The 17008-nt window shown below is 38.3% G+C and overlaps 1 protein-coding gene across 1 annotated transcript; it reads right to left on the bottom strand.

The window, feature by feature from the left end:
• Nucleotides 1-204: 204 nt before the first annotated feature.
• Nucleotides 205-17008, bottom strand: LOC134657121 (luciferin 4-monooxygenase-like). Its single transcript, XM_063512674.1, has 11 exons — nt 16877-17008; nt 13904-14111; nt 13104-13299; nt 10169-10309; nt 9329-9527; nt 6144-6278; nt 5113-5244; nt 4153-4233; nt 3547-3693; nt 1713-1878; nt 205-338 (listed from the first exon to the last, which is right to left on the bottom strand). The coding sequence occupies exons 1-11, from the start codon at nt 16985-16987 to the stop codon at nt 205-207; spliced, it is 1650 nt and encodes a 549-aa protein (XP_063368744.1). The 5' UTR covers nt 16988-17008.

The raw sequence follows: 17008 nt of genomic DNA, 5'->3' as shown, positions 1-17008 counted from the left end.
CGTCACAGTTTGATTTAGGTACATAAGATAAATGATTAAAGTTATTACTTGTTACTTGTTTACGCAGCGAGCGTGATGGGCACCTTTGCGTCAGGGACAGCCCGGGACGGGTTTTAGTAAGTAGTTATTTTTACATTTTTAGTTTGTATTTTTATTTCAGTTTTTGCAATAAATGTTATTTATTTTTATATATTTGATTAGATTTTAAACTCCTAACTGTTGGGTCTCCCAGACCAGCTGTTTCACTTTGGCCTTGGCGACCTTCCCGTTGGAGGTCATCGGCAGCTCGTCCGCGAACACCACGCCGCCGCGCAGCTGCTTGTGCTCCGACAGTTTACCTGTTACAGAGAAAGTGATGATGATGTTGATGATGATGATAATGATGATGATGATGATGATGATGATGATGATGATGATGATGATGATGATCATGATGATGATGATGATGATGATGTCCTCCCAGACGTATCCGTCGACGGCGACACCCGGACAAATCATGTACTCTGTTAATTCTGACGTGCATGGGCTCGATGCGTGCACTTGCAAAACCGAGATAGTACATAAACCTCAGCACCGTAATCAACAGTTTATAAAAGTTCAACGGCACATAATAGTAGTTTATGCAACAGTGATATAATAAGGGTTCTTAAAATTCAAGGGTCGAAGTTACAAAACGAGACGTAGTCGAGTTTTGTAAAAAAAGACCCGAGAATTTTAAGAACCAATTATGAGCTGTTGCATACATTACTTTTTCTATGACAGCTGCAGCAAAAAAAAAAAAAAAAAAAAAAAAAAAAAAAAAAAAAAGTTATTATTACAAAAAAAGAGTTATTATTAAAAAAAAAGAGTTATTATTAAAAAAAAAAGAGATATTATTAAAAAAAAAGAGTTATTATTTAAAAAAAAGAGTTATTATTTAAAAAAAATTGAGTTATTATTTAAAAAAAAAAAGAGTTATTATTGTAAATGAAAACATACCTCTTTCAATCAAGATGATCGGAACTTGTATCTTTAAAAAAAATAAAGCAGTTGTATTATACTCATAAGATGACTGCTAGCAGTCATCTTAGCAGTCATCTTACTCATAAGATGACTGCTAGCAGTCATCTTATGAGCCTATAGACAAAGCATTCAAATGACATTGCTTTAGATATCACTGTCAGTCATTTAATTGACACATTTAAGTGCTGGAGTAGAAAAATAGTATAAATACATCTCTTCTATACCATCCTTCAAAACATCTGCACATTTTCACATTCATCACCATTATCATCATCCATCTGACATATGAAATGTGCACTAAGTAACTGATTCGTTCATATGAAGTTGTGTACAAACTCTAAACACAACGGATTCATCGTTGGCACCGCCAATTTTCTCGTATAGGTTTAGTTAAATAAGACGAACTTTCGTTTTTTTTTGAAGGGCTTCCACGGAAGACCAGCGTCAAGGTATTCATAAGATACCTTGACACCAAGCTGAGTGGAAACCTTTTCAGTAACGTTATAAACCGTTTTTGTGACATGTTTTTGTAAAATGTTGTTGTATAAGCGTCGTAAGCGTCGTGAATAAATCTTATTCTATTCTATTTTCATGGAGCGGAAAAAGTTTCACATATCTCGGGGCGACAGATGCCAAGGAAAATCACGTGACTATTTCCATACATTGTTTAAGTTTCTATTCGCATCCTCTGAATCCGTGGGTATACTCACTTGCTACCAAATCCTGAAGCTCCTGAGCAGTGACTGTGGCCCCGGGTTTCCTCACGACCACCGCTACCGGCCACTCCTTGTCCTCGGGGTGTTCTATGCTGGTCACACACGCCTCCAGGACGCCGTCATGTTTCAGTATCACCTCTTCTAATTCCATGGGGATGACCTTAGTGAAAAATGAGGCTCAAATTATTAGACATATTTGCACAATTTGTTAAACCCTTAATTGTTAACCTTTGAAATGTTTTAGGAATTGTAATATAAAGAAATAGAGCAAGTACAAATTTCACATAGGTAATACCTATGTACTTGTACAGTCGCCATCAGATATGTCGGAGCGGCCAAGGTGTTCACAATATCTGAACACGCACTCTAACGCCCTGACAATAGAGGCGTGTTCAGATATTTTTGAGCGCCTTGGCCGCTCCGATATATCTGATGGTGACTGTACAAAACTTCAACTCGCTCTACTCGTAGTTTTAGCAACAAAAACTAATACCTGACTGTTATATGTATGTCGGCGCCTGATCGTAAAGTTCCGGTGTTATGTTTTGACCAACCAATATGTCCAGAAATTGCTCAGCCCAGCAGCGGGGCCCAACTCAGTAAATATCATAAGGCCATACTACACCGTGACGACCCAAGCTTCCGATGGTCCAATGTCACAGTCAGTTAGCCATCAAACGGGACAATCCTTGGGACCCATCATGGGTTGCCAGATGGTCGGGATTTGGCGGGATTCTCCCGATTTTTAGCATGTGTTCCCGGCAAAGTGGAAACTGTCCCGAAAAACATCTGCACGTTATAAAACAATAATTTCAGTCCCGGAATGTCGTCGAGCAAGCGAGCGACCCGTGTTGAGCGCGTCAGCGTTATAAAAAGCGGCCAAGTGCGAGTCGGACTCGCCAATGAAGGGTTCCGTATTTAGGCGATTTATGACGTATTAAAAAAAAACTACTTGCTAGATCTCGTTCAAACCAATTTTCGGTGGAAGTTTACATGGTAATGTAGGTACATCATATATTTTTTTTAGTTTTATCATTCTCTTATTTTAGAAGTTAGGGGGGGGGGGGACACACATTTTACCACTTTGGAAGTGTCTCTCGCGCAAACTATTCAGTTTAGAAAAAAATGATATTAGAAACCTCAATATCATTTTTGAAGACCTATCCATAGATACCCCACACGTATGGGTTTGATGAAAAAAAAAATTTTGAGTTTCAGTTCGAAGTATGGGGAACCCCAAAAATTTATTGTTTTTTTTTCTATTTTTGTGTGAAAATCTTAATGCGGTTCACAGAATACATCTACTTACCAAGTTTCAACAGTATAGTTCTTATAGTTTCGGAGAAAAGTGGCTGTGACATACGGACGGACAGACAGACGGACAGACAGACGGACAGACAGACAGACAGACAGACATGACGAATCTATAAGGGTTCCGTTTTTTGCCATTTGGCTACGGAACCCTAAAAACGTCTATGGGCATTGGGCAGAGCAACTGTCGTAGTGCTAATAATGTAAAATATAGTTGTTTTCAATACAATTACTTTAATTTGAATGTTTTTTTTCCGACTTAAGTCTCGAAATCCGGAAAAAAATATATTTTTTCCCGATAATAGCGCCTTTCGATCTGGCAACCCTGACCCAAGGGACTTCCCCTAAGTCCATCTTTTTGGCGCCGGTTCCTGTGTAACCTTACATGGTAAGAGCGGAACTTGGCAGCCGGTTCCTGTGTAACCTTACATAGTAAGAGCGGAACTTGGCAGCGGGTTCCTGTGTAACCTTACATGGTAAGAGCGGAACTTGGCAGCGGGTTCCTGTGTAACCTTACATAGTAAGAGCGGAACTTGATGAGCATCTTCAGCCTCTCCACGAAGAAGAAGAACCCGTTCTCGTCTCTCCGCAGCAGGTCGCCCGTCTTGTACCAGCCGTCCGGCGTTATGGCATTTGCCGTCTCTACCGGGTTATTGTAATACTCCTGTAAAATCACAACAAATTGTATAACATCGCCTCCTAGCGGGTTTCGGCCAAAACGACTCTGATAGGATATCTGACGAGTCTGATAGCCGCAGTAGATGGCGCTGACGGCGCCATTCCTATGTTTTGTGGTAGGTTGGGTAGGTAACTAAATTGCTAATCTTCAACTTTTGACAATATGACAAGACTCTAGTATTTACATAGCTGTCAAATTTGAAGCACGATTCTTTCTTAAACTGTGTATACTTATTTTATACAGTCAATTAATCTTTAAGGTACAGTCACCTGCAATAATATGTTACACAGCGAAGGCCGCAAAAGTATCTGACACGATCCTATTTGTAGAGCGTGCCGCATATTTTAGCGGCCTTCGAAGAATAACATATTATTGCAGGTGACTGTACAAGAATACAAGGCAAAAATAATGAAAGTAAATGATCTCATAAATGTTTCTACGTACAGTGAACCTGGGTCCCTTGGTCCAGAGCTCTCCGGGAACGTTGGGTTCCGTTATTTTATCCCCCGTAACCGGATCCACTAGCTGGGAATAAACATAAAGATAAGGTAAAGCGATTCATGAATGGCATTACTGTGGTGATCTAACCTTTCATATTGTGTGATGGTCAAAAGTCATGGGTTCAAACCTCGGTTAAGATATAAAGCAGAATAAATCTTTCTCGAAAAATATTAAAAATATTACTAAAAATAAACTATCGAATTGAGTACATCCTCCTTTTGGAATTATGAAGTCGATTAAAAATTCAGTCAGAAAAGGGATGATGACACATGTTGAATTTTATAACAAAATCTAGTAAAATAGATAGCAAACGAGCAATTTATCACATTAATGTGGATATTAAAATAAAATATTGAAAAATTATAAAAATACAGGACCTGAAACTTTCAAAATTTAAGTTTTTATTTAACTTCCAAAAACGATACAAGTAAGGGTACCATTCGATTCCTTACATACAAAAACGCAATTTTGTTGTTTTGTCCATACTACAAGATGGGCTCCCAGAGACCTTGACGTCACGTCCCCTTGCCGTTTTGTATAGGGCGTTTCGCGAGTGAAGTGCGACTGTCGCCCTTTGACTACAATTTCTGACTTTTGTGTTACTTTAATGCAATGGGTCCCATATAGACAATTGTTCCTAAAAACAAACCCGATCGATTGATACCTTAAATGAAAATTAGTCATGTAGCCTATTCTTAATTCTTATCATGCCTACACAGACACTCTGTCTCCCCGTATGCCTCTACTGCCTGCAAATCAGTAGGTGCTGTATTACCTTGTGTGCTGACGGCCGTACCACGGGGCCCAGGCACTGTGTCCGTATGCCTCTGTCTACTCGTATATCGCTACTGCATGTGGCCGAAATTCTGCCTGCAAATCAGTAGGTACTGTAAACAGTATTACCTTGAGTTTCATGCGGGGTGTTTCGACGCCGCAGTTCCCGAGCGGACCCTCAGGTGCCAGCCTCAACACGGGGCCCAGGCACTCTGTCTGCCCGTATGCCTCAACCACTACTGCATCCGGACGAAGTGCTGCCTGCAAATCAGTAGGTGCTATTAGCTCCCGTATTGGCTTACATAGCCACGAAAAACGTTGTCGCCCTACCTGACACTGTTTCAATAGTCTGTAATAGACTTTAAGGCCAATGATGATGATTATGATTAGCTACGGAAACAACCCCTGTTCTGTTGACTAACAGAACGCAGAGATTATCAAAATGTTCAGCAAATTTAAACCGCATGACGAGTTTTGTATTTTTGGTGGTGGATATTTATTTTCGAGATGAGAGGGTGGAACATTATTTAACTGCATGCGAAAAATACGTAAGTGAAAAGATGACTCGCGCTAGAACGGTCCGGGTCTGGGCCGTGGCGTCCGACACTTCAGTTATCTATAGAAAGCATCACCCGTCATAGAAAACGAGGCGTTGGAAGCTTCCGCCCGGACCCGGGCCTTTCTAGCGTGAGTCATCCTTAACGGGTTAGTACTTACTGACCAGCACGTTATTATTCCGCAAATTAGCAAACTGATACATTATTTAAAGTGAATGGCACTTGCATTGTATTGAGCAAGAGAGGTAATAGTTATTTACGATACAAGTGCGGAAAAGAATAATTCGAAACGAGTGGCGAAGGGAGTGTTTTAAATCGACACGAGTTGCGAATTCCCTATTCGCACGTGTATCGTACAACATAAACCCCTAACACAATTAGGTTGCGTTGTTTCATCACAGAGTTCCTATGGCCACCTCCTGTCTCCATCATCAGATCAGCTCCATGGTACCATAATATTGCATTGTCATCCGACTTACATGTGTATGCAAAATTTCAGCTCAATCGGAAACCGGGAAGTGGATCAAATTTAACTTGCAAGATTCCATTACATAGTTACATACAGGTCGACCGAATAAAAGCTTGTTAAAAACTAAATAATACCTTTAGATCGAGGAGTAGGTCTTTTTGAATACAAGACCCAGTGAGGATGATGGTGTCAAAGCAGGTCAGGTCACAGTGTTTCTCGTCCCGCAAGATGCGGCGCAGCATAGAAGGCGGGCTCGTCGTCTCTATTGGCTGGAAACACGAAAAAAAAAAGCGGCCAAGTGCGAGTCGGAATCGCCCATGAAGGGTTCCGTATTTAGGCGATTTATGACGTATTAAAAAAAAACTACTTGCTAGATCTCGTTCAAACCAATTTTCGGTGGAAGTTTACATGGTAATGTACATCATATATTTTTTTTAGTTTTATCATTCTCTTATTTTAGAAGTTACAGGGGGGGGGACACACATTTTACCACTTTGGAAGTGTCTCTCGCGCAAACTATTCAGTTTAGAAAAAAATGATATTAGAAACCTCAATATCATTTTTGAAGGCCTATCCATAGATACCCCACACGTATGGGTTTGATGAAAAAAAAAATTTTGAGTTTCAGTTCGAAGTATGGGGAACCCCAAAAATTTATTGTTTTTTTTTCTATTTTTGTGTGAAAATCTTAATGCGGTTCACAGAATACATCTACTTACCAAGTTTCAACAGTATAGTTCTTATAGTTTCGGAGAAAAGTGGCTGTGACATACGGACGGACAGACGGACAGACGGACAGACGGACAGACGGACAGACGGACAGACAGACAGACATGACGAATCTATAAGGGTTCCGTTTTTTGCCATTTGGCTACGGAACCCTAATTACGAACGTAGACATCCACTACTTTTGGCTAAGAGGGACAGAACAATTTATTTTGTTTCTTTTTTTCTGAGGCGGCAAAAGAGCAAATCGCCTGATGGTAAGCAATAACCGTCGCCCATGGACACTTGCAACACTAGAGGGGTTGCAAAGGCGTTGCCGGCACGGATTTTGATGAGGTTTTTTTAATAGATAGGGTGATTCAAGAGGAAGGTTAGCATATTAAGATTAACATTAGCATATTAAGATTAATTTATATTGTATTACTAACAAATGATATGGGCTTGTACTTGTACTTATGTCTGAAATAAATGATTGAATTGAATTGAATTGAAATATGTATAATGTGTTAACCCGTGCGAAGCCCCGGCTTCGGGTCGCTAGTAAAACATAAATATAGGTATTATGTGCGTTGCTATGAAATGGATATCCAGTTTCTGGATTAAAACTGTAGGAGAAGGTTTTGCCTAAGAAGTGCCTTCTCTCTCTGTACGGTTTCCGTTCCGTACATAGTTAAGATTCGTCGATCTTCGGCCCTTTCCTCTCATTGCATGGAAAACTTATCCTCTATAGCCACCCAGATGTCACAACTTGCTAAGACAATAGTTAATATCTGGGTGACCGAGCTTCGCTCGGAAAACATATAAAAACTCGAAAATGTGCGTTTTCCCAGAGATAAGACCTTGCTAAATCGATTTTTCGCCCCCAAAAACCCCCATATAGCAAATTTCATCGAAATCGTTAGAGCCGTTTCCGAGATCCCCGAAATATATATATATATATATATATAAACAAGAATTGCTCGTTTAAAGGTATTAGATTAGATAGAATATCTGGGTGACCGAGCTTCGCTTGGAAAACATATAAAAACTCGAAAATGCGCGTTTTCCCAGAGATAAGACCTAGCTAGATCGATTTTTCGCCCCCGAAAACCCCCGTATAGCAAATTTCATCGAAATCGTTAGAGCCGTTTCCGAGATCGCCGAAATATATATATATATATATATATATATATATATAAATAAATAAATAAATAAATAAATAAATAAATAAACAAGAATTGCTCGTTTAAAGGTATTAGATTTGTACAACAAGAGATCAAAGTTTGATATTTCTTCGAGTGCTTATTTTGAGTCCCGTGCAAGCGAAAGACTCTATAATACTCGCTACGCTCGTGAATCTAATTTAGAATCTTGAGCGTAGTAAGGGACTCAAAAGCGCACGAGATGTAAATAACTTTGATCTCGTGTAGTACACAACATTTTTCACCTGAGCAGTACCTATTAGGCAACTTGAAAAATGTAATCCTTCTTCATCACTTAATACCTACACTCATGTTTTCTTAAGATATACAAACAATTAAGTTAAATTACCGCAATGGAACACAAAAACAAAACGTAATAATAAATTTCAGTATTTTTTGAGTTCATTATTTTAATTGTACAATAAAATACTTAAAATATAGTATTTTATCAGTTTTTATCAAATCTTAAACTTTATTTTTATTAATTAATTATTAAGAATTCATACTCGTACGTGGTTTGGAACGATGCGGTCTGAAGTTTTTCGGGGGTCTATTATAAACAGTGAATATACCGTTGAATGTCATTTTAACTTTTTTTTGTCTGTTTCTTTTTGCTAACAGTGTGAAAGGGACAGAGATAATAGAACCCAAGTATTTCGAACTTGTATTAGACCCCGCATGTTGAAATGACATTTGACTATAAAGGTCACCTGAATGTCATTTTGACTCACTCAGTGAGCAAAATCGCATTTTGCATGTCAGTTTCAAGCTAGCAAGCAAGCTAGTTTCATAGTAATTTTATTGCCAGGTGCGGTTTTTATTGAAATTCCCGCGTTATCTCAGGCTCAACTTTCATTAGCCAGACTCTAGCATAGAACGGGAGACCTTTTTATAGGTCTCTGGTGGAAAACTTATCCACTAGCCGCCTAGATGTCACAACTTGCCAAGACAAATGGAATTTTGAATTGTCAAAGTAAAGATTCAAATTAGCATAGAACGATAGGTCTCTGGGCCGCTAGAGGATATGGTATCCATTGCAGAAGATGAACGCCATATATAGTTTGTAGCTTTCTAATAGACCCCGAAGGCTAATCCTATTGTCTATTGTTAAGAAAAACCGCTCGTGCCACGTGCCACAACCGCCTGCATAAAAAATCGGTACTTCGGTTACTGAGTGCCGGCGAGTCGAACGCTACAGAATCAGTCTAAAATGTGTCATCGAGATGCGTAACAAAGGCGCGTTATCGGAGAGCGCACCTACACTGGTTTTTTGAGCGTTGGACTAGCCCGCGCTCAGGTGCCAAATAGAATAATTAGGACCCTTTTTTGCAGGTAAGTAGCACGTGCGGTTTTACTGAACAATAGACAATAGGATTAGCCTTCGGGGTCTATTAGAAAGCTACAAACTATACATCTCTCTCTAGTTTTAACCTTCCTTTCTCATGACAGTCATGACTTACCCTATATTTATTAATAATGTCAATAACATGTGCTATAGTCGCAGGCGCCGAAGTCTGGACCTTGATCTTGTTCTGTGCGGGCATGCAAATCGCATTGTAGTAGGCCGACACCCATTGCATGGCCGACAAATTCAGAGCAGGCTTTAAAGTTCTGAAATCAACGTCATAACTTTAATTCTGACTGCAATCTGATTTGTCAATAAAAAAAACTCGTAATAAATAAATACCCTTTTTAAAGACGACACTTTCTACATTTTTGAGAGTGTGAAGGGAACGTGGACTGATGCCCTGTGACTTTACAAATCTGGCTTTTAAGTACTTAATTTATATCAATACCTATATTTTTAATTATTTTTCCCATCTAATATATTCTCACTGCTGAAACTAAAAATTAGAATGTCTCTCTTAGAATCACTTGTTACGCTTAAGATTTTGAATTTTTGATTTAGCAAGATTATTTGAAACCAGAATTTTCAAATTGGCAATATGGATGACCATAAGAAATGATAAGAGCCCATCAACGTGCACACTAGCGCCACTGCTAAATAATCGTGATTATTTAAATTTAACGAAATATATTTAAAAAAGGGGGCCGCTACGTACTGTATCTTGTATTAAAGTACCTTTTGAATACATCAAACTAATAGTTTCTATGTTGCTGGATTCGTCAATCTATGCGTCGAATGTTAAAACGGCCGTCTTTGTTTTGAGTTTATAGTTTATAGAAGGCTCTTAATGTGCATACCGTCCCACCCCCAGAGAAAAACAATTAAGAATATAATGGAATCTTACTTTGAAGTGTACTCCGCTGTGAACATGTTTATCAGTTTGACGAGGGGTTGATGCTTAATGGCTGCTAATTTAGGGTATCCAGTGGACCCACTAGTGGCGACTGCAAATGCAAACACTTTATCCGTGACGAAGTCAGCTACCCTAAAAAATAACACGAGTTCGGTATAGTTTAGCCTGCAGCGACAAAGTGTGACATCGCCTACATAAACGTCATTTTAGGGCTCCGTAACTCAAACGAAAAAAAACGGAACCCTTATAGGATCACTCGTGCGTCTGTCACAGTCACAGCCTATTTGCCTCGAAACTATTGGACCCATTGACGGACCAATTGACGAAGTTGAAAGGTACACATACGTATGTAAGTCTGTGACCCAAACCAAACACAGGCCCAGGAGCGTGGCGCTTTTGGGGCTAGCCAAGATGGCAATCGTTTGCAGAGATACGAAACGCTATCGGTCATCTATTGTCACCTTGGCTAGGTCCCCTGGTACCTATCTGAAGATAGAAAAATGTATGACCTTAATAGAGGAGACCTTATTCTCTGTATAATTTTCCGGCAGTTTGGAACCGGTTTGTTCATTTGTTGCCAAAATACTCCCTGAAGGCAAAGTCGTATCAATTAACATATGTAACATAATAAGTACACGTCGTACTATGTGGGGGGGGGATCTATCTACAATTCTACACTATATTATAGGGATTACAAAAACTTCGTTCATTACCTATTAAGTACCTAATAATAATAGGATATTAGGTAGGTATATATTAGGATGTAATGAGAATGACGGAAAATGGACCTGGGGCCTGAGTCAAGCCCAATTTTTTTTTTATTTTTCCAAAGCTCAACAAAGGTGGCGGATTTTAGTAATGCCAATGCAAAGAAATATAAACCGAATGCAGATTTTTGTATGGCAGGTAGGGTAATTCGTCACTGCTGCAGTAACTGGCCACTGTTAGTAATTGGCCACCAAATGAATTCTATTCACCTATAAACAGAATTCATTTTAGTTAAGGTTTCAATAACTGGCCAGCCTTCAATAACTAGCCGCCTTATACTAAAATGAATTCCGTTTAGAGGTGAATAGAATTCATTTTTAGTTTAGGGCGGCCAGTTACTAAAAGTGGCCAGTTACTGGCGAATTACCCTACTTACCTACCAAGACAGACATAATTAATTTCTGAGAATATTGTTTGTTATGTATTTACGCGTTAGTACAAAAACAAACAGTTAATTAATAGTTTACTAGCGAACACGGTATGTTTATTAGTGATAGCAAAGAGAATAGAGTAGATTAACACATTATCAGTGAATGAATAAGGGTCAAAGTCAAATGGCGTTCTAACAGTTTTAATCTTTTGTCAAAAGATGGCAGTGAATTCACTGGGGTTACATAATTTATTTTTCACCTCAGCAGCTCGAACAAGGGTACTTTGCTACTTAAAAACAGTGAGCAAAATCGCATTTTGCTCACTGAGTGAGACAAAATGAGCAAAATGCGATTTTGCTCACTGTTTTTAAGTAGCAAAGTACCAAGGGTTCGAGCTGCTGAGGTGAAAATTTAATTGTTGGTATATCTTAAGAAAACATGAGTGAATAGAGGTAAGTGATGAAGAAGGAATACATTTTTCGGATTCTCTAATATGTTCTCACTGCTGAGGTGAAAAATGTTGTGTACTACACGAGATCAAAGTTATTTACATCTCGTGCGCTTTTGAGTCCCTTACTACGCTCAAGATTCTAAATTAGATTCACTCGCTACGCTCGTGAATCTATTATAGAATCTTTCGCTTGCACGGGACTCAAAATAAGCACTCGAAGAAATATCAAACTTTGATCTCTTGTTGTACAAATAACTATTTACAATCCGCCTCTATTTCAAATTCTCTTATCATGATAGTGATGACGCCATCACAAATGATAAGTGTCGAGTCATACTCAGTTGCATATTTTTACGCGTTAGTACAAAACAATCAGTTAATAAAACCGGCCAAGTGCGAGTCGGACTCGCGCACGGAGGGTTCCGCACTATCAACAAAAAATAGAGCAAAACAAGCAAAAAAACGGTCACCCATCCAAGTACTGACCCCGCCCGACGTTGCTTAACTTCGGTCAAAAATCACGTTTGTTGTATGGGAGCCCCACTTAAGTCTTTATTTTATTCTGTTTTTATTAGTATTTGTTGTTATAGCGGCAACAGAAATACATCATCTGTGAAAATTTCAACTGTCTAGCTATCACGGTTCGTGAGATACATGCCCAAAGGGTAAAAAAGGGTAGGATTCCGTACCCAAAGGGTAAAAACGGGACCCTATTACTAAGACTCCGCTGCCCGTCCGTCCGTCCGTCCGTCTGTCACCAGGCTGTATCTCACGAACCGTGATAGCTAGATAGTTGAAATTTTGACAGATGATGTAATTTCTGTTGCCGCTATAACAACAAATACTAAAAACAGAATAAAATAAAGATTTAAGTGGGGCTCCCATACAACAAACGTGATTTTTGACCGAAGTTAAGCAACGTCGGGCGGGGTCAGTACTTGGATGGGTGACCGTTTTTTTGCTTGGTTTTTTGCTTGTTTTGCTCTATTTTTTGTTGATGGTGCGGAACCCTCCGTGCGCGAGTCCGACTCGCACTTGGCCGGTTTTTAGAAGGTGAACAGTCTGAAATGTGTTATTTTTTGTTATTTGTCAAGACGCCGACTTCGTGGCTTCACTTAGGAAATTCGCACATGTATCGTAATGTACTATTTCAAACTCTATGGGTTTACGGTGACAGATGTCATTCTCAATACAATTTTGCGAGATTTGGCGTTTTTAGGTTACAAATTACCTATATGGAGATGATAAGTACCTGTACGTCACCCTATCCATATTTGCGACCTACCTATACTTACTTGCTTCTGTCTATCTTTAAAGTTTAAACAATGGCACTTACTGAAAATCATCTATAGATTGGTCGCTGGCATGATGCTGTCGTATCAATTCTGCCATCGTGTTCCCGCTGCCATCAAACGTAACTATCCTCGTGTCCAAGCCCAACTCTTCCACTGCTCTTCTGTAGTCCTGGTAGGAAGACTGCTGGCAAAACACAATCTTTGGCTCGAGTTGCTTAAACAACTGTTTAATTTCATCTGGAAAGCGTTGTTAAGATTAATTAGGTTTTAATTTAACATTTATCAATCCCTACTAATATTATAAATGCAAAAGTAACTGTCCGTCTGTCTGTGAATTAGGTGAGGTCATGGTGCGGTACTGGGTGATCAATAGGGTACGGACACATATAGTTTGTCAAAGGACTGTCTCATTTCAAACATAGACAGAGAGAATCATACTATCTTTGTCTTACACTAGTACTAGCACCCAAAAGAAAAGGATGAGTATAGTTTTTCTTGTTCTTGTTTACTGACAATTTGGTATGACCAACTATAGTACCGTAACGCACTAAACTAAAACAATCCACCTCACCGCTGAACATTGGTCCGTCCTCCGTCCTCATCTATTGGACTTGCCAACAGTATCTTTCGAGCCCGGCCATTTATAAGATACAACACGCAGAGTCCGTTTAGTGGGATTTAATAGTCAGCAAACGAGCAGACGAAAAAAGTTTCTCAAAAGAGTCGCAGCGCAGAAGTACTTAACGCTAGTAACTCTGTTAATTATAATTAAGGCTTTTTTTATATTCGTTCACTCGAAAAAGCCCCTTAATAAAGAAAAAAAATCCGCTATAAATCTTACCAAATTCGTATAACGTATAAACGCCAGTGATGGGATAGCCATTCATGAGGGCAGCGTAGAACGGTATATGGAGGTCCAGGTGGTTGTCCCCGCCCAGCGCGAGCACGTCCCCCGGCCTCAGGCCCAGGGTCCGCAGACATCTGGCCAGGGTCGTGGCGCGAGTGAATACCGACCGTCTGGTTTCTTCTTCGCCTGTTGCTGCGTCTACCTGTACATTGGGATTTTCTATAATTTCGATATAAAACTTAAGAAGTGGATGACATAAAAATGTTAATTATAAAATAATAGTGACGGGACTAATAGTTACGTTTTTTAGCATTAGAAAAAGGTAAACAACCTTGACTTGACGTGTCTTTTTATTGAAAACACTTTTGAAAAATACCTAAGTCACGACAAATATGTAACAATTATGAATCATATAGGGTAATTCGCCAGTAACTGGCCACCCCAAACATAAAAAGAATTCCATTCACCTATAAAGAGAATTCATTTTAGTATAAGGTGGCCAGTTATTGAAAGCTGGCCAGTTATTGAAACCTTATACTAAAATGAAGTCTGTTTATAGGTGAATAGAATTCATTTTTAGTTTAGGGCGGTCAGTTACTAAAAGTGGCCAGTTACTTGCGTATTAGGTACGATTATTTACATTTTTAGAGTTCCGTACCTCAAAAGGAAAGAAAACGGAACCCTTATAGGATCACTCGTGCGTCCGTCTGTCCGTCTGTCACAGCCTATTTTCTCCGAAACTTATACTGGATCAATTAAGTTGAAAGGCACACATATGTAAGTTATTTGCAACGAGCAAAGTTTTTTAAACTATATCATGTTACATTTACATATCAAATAAAAGAGCTCATTGTAAGAATCTCAAATATTTTTATTATATTTTTAAGATAAATAGTTTAACGTTAATAATTTAATGCATAATAAGCAGTTTGGTTTTACACGGGGTCGCTCAACAACCGATGCTGGTGTTGAGCTAATTAAGCATATTTTCGATGCCTGGGAGGAGTCACGAGATGTTTTAGGTATCTTCTGTGATTTGTCTAAGGCCTTCGACTGCGTTTGTCATGAAACATTAATCAGGAAACTTCATTATTATGGAGTTAGAGGATCGGCACTGAATTTACTTAAGTCCTACTTAAATGGTAGAATACAAAGGGTCGATGTGAATGGACAGCGATCACCGGGTTCATTGGTCTCTATGGGTGTACCGCAGGGGTCAATATTGGGGCCTTTCCTGTTCCTTATCTACATAAATTACTTGCCATTCCTTGTAAAGACCCACCATGATATAGTATTGTTTGCAGATGACACCTCACTTATTTTCAAAGTCAAACGACAGCAACAAGCTTACAGTGATGTAAACGATGCTATTTCAAAAGTAGTAAATTGGTTCAATGTTAATAATTTATTGTTAAAGTTTGTCACTAGTAGTAACGTTAGGCATGTGCAAACAAGTGTCATTGTGAAGGATGAGGAATTGGAATTAGTTGATAGTACAGTTTTTCTTGGTATAACTTTAGATTCTAAACTCCAGTGGGGTCCCCATATTGCTACTCTTTCGAATAGACTGAGTTCTGCAGCTTTTGCAGTGAGCAAAATCCGTCAGTGAACTGATGTGAAAACAGCTCGATTAGTATATTTTAGTTACTTCCATAGCATTATGGCATATGGTATTTTACTGTGGGGTGGTGCTTCAGAGATAAATACCATTTTTGTTCTGCAGAAGAGGGCTATTCGGGCAATATACAAAATGAACCATAGAGATTCACTTAGAGATAAATTTAAGGAAATTGACATAATGACAGTGCACTGTCAATACATTTATGAGAATATTCTGTATGTACATAAAAACATTGTAAATTTTAGAAAAAATTGTGAAATTCATAATATTAATACTAGAAATAAACATAAGCTCGCAGTGCCCTTCACTCGGCTCCATAAAATTAAAAAATAATTCATGGGTAATTGTGTGAGATTTTATAACAAACTTCCAAACCATATTACTGAATTATCTATTAATAAATTTAAGAATTATGTAAAGCGTAAACTTATTTCTAAAGCGTATTATACCACACAAGACTACATGAATGATAAAACAACGTGGGATTAATTGTTATTCGAAATGATTATTTTTTTAGGTATATTTGATTAATGATGAGGAAATTGATATTCCGATGTACATACTTCTTTTGTGTTTTTTATTTATTTATTTGACATTTAGATTTTATTCTAGAAACATTCTAGACTAGTATTTTTTATACAATTTTTTTTTCATGTTTGACGATCCTTTTGTGAAATTCTTAAAAATTTAATTTAATTTGTGTTTAATTTGATTTGTATAATAATCCAATATTCTTATGGAATAATAACATCAATAAATTGCTCTGATAATTAGCTTAAGATAATTTATAAGTATGTTACGATTCATAAGTGCTTGTTGCTAGGCCTACATGAATAAAGTATATTTTGACTATTGACTATTGACTATTTAGCAGTTATTCAAGAAAGTAGGCAAAAATGACCAAACCCCCCCCCCCCCCCTCCCTTTATCTCCGAAACTACTGGCTCTAAAATTTAAAAAAAAATATATAAAATAAGTTCTTTATCTATAGATGACAGGAAAACCTTCATGTGCAGTCAAGCGTGAGTCGGACTTAATTACTTAGTTTTTGATCCGACCCCTACGGGTTTTTAATAGACATTTCCCTCACGTTTCACATAAAAAATACATTGTTAAAAATTGTGTAATGTATTCGCAATTGGCCGGTTTTTTTGCTTACATAAGTAATTACTGATTTTTTAAAATCGTTTTTCAATCGTCAAGACACGTCAATATCGCGTAATCTTATTCTAAATGCTAAAAAAACTAACCCGTCGCTATTATTTTAGCCTATTATTTTTATTTTATTACTAATTTTTCCTATAGTTGGCGGTCGCGGGACTCTATCGGAGCTTTCTTTCACTAACCTGACAGACAGCATCCGGATCTTTAAGCATGCTGTCTCTAAAAAGATGCCCCAAGTGATAATTCTCGTTATTCTGACTGTTCACTGGTACTTTTTTCGACGTTTCACTCATGATTTTATATCACACACTAGT

This window comes from Cydia amplana, chromosome 19 (genome assembly GCF_948474715.1).
Source record: "Cydia amplana chromosome 19, ilCydAmpl1.1, whole genome shotgun sequence".
Taxonomy (NCBI): domain Eukaryota; kingdom Metazoa; phylum Arthropoda; class Insecta; order Lepidoptera; family Tortricidae; genus Cydia; species Cydia amplana.
Note: the sequence above shows the minus strand (reverse complement) of the source record. Positions and strands in the feature narration are given on the sequence as shown.

What these genes read in the sequence shown, in the direction of transcription:
- LOC134657121 (XM_063512674.1), bottom strand. Translation starts at nt 16,987, where the DNA reads ATGAGTGAAACGTCGAAAAAAGTACCAGTGAACAGTCAGAATAACGAG. An exon ending in ACCTACTCCTCGATCTAAAG is followed by an intron (nt 5,245 to 6,143) that starts GTATTATTTAGT and finishes ACTGATTTGCAG; the next exon opens with GCAGCACTTCGTCCGGATGC. An exon ending in TCAAGTTCCGCTCTTACTAT is followed by an intron (nt 1,879 to 3,546) that starts GTAAGGTTACAC and finishes TTTTTCACTAAG; the next exon opens with GTCATCCCCATGGAATTAGA.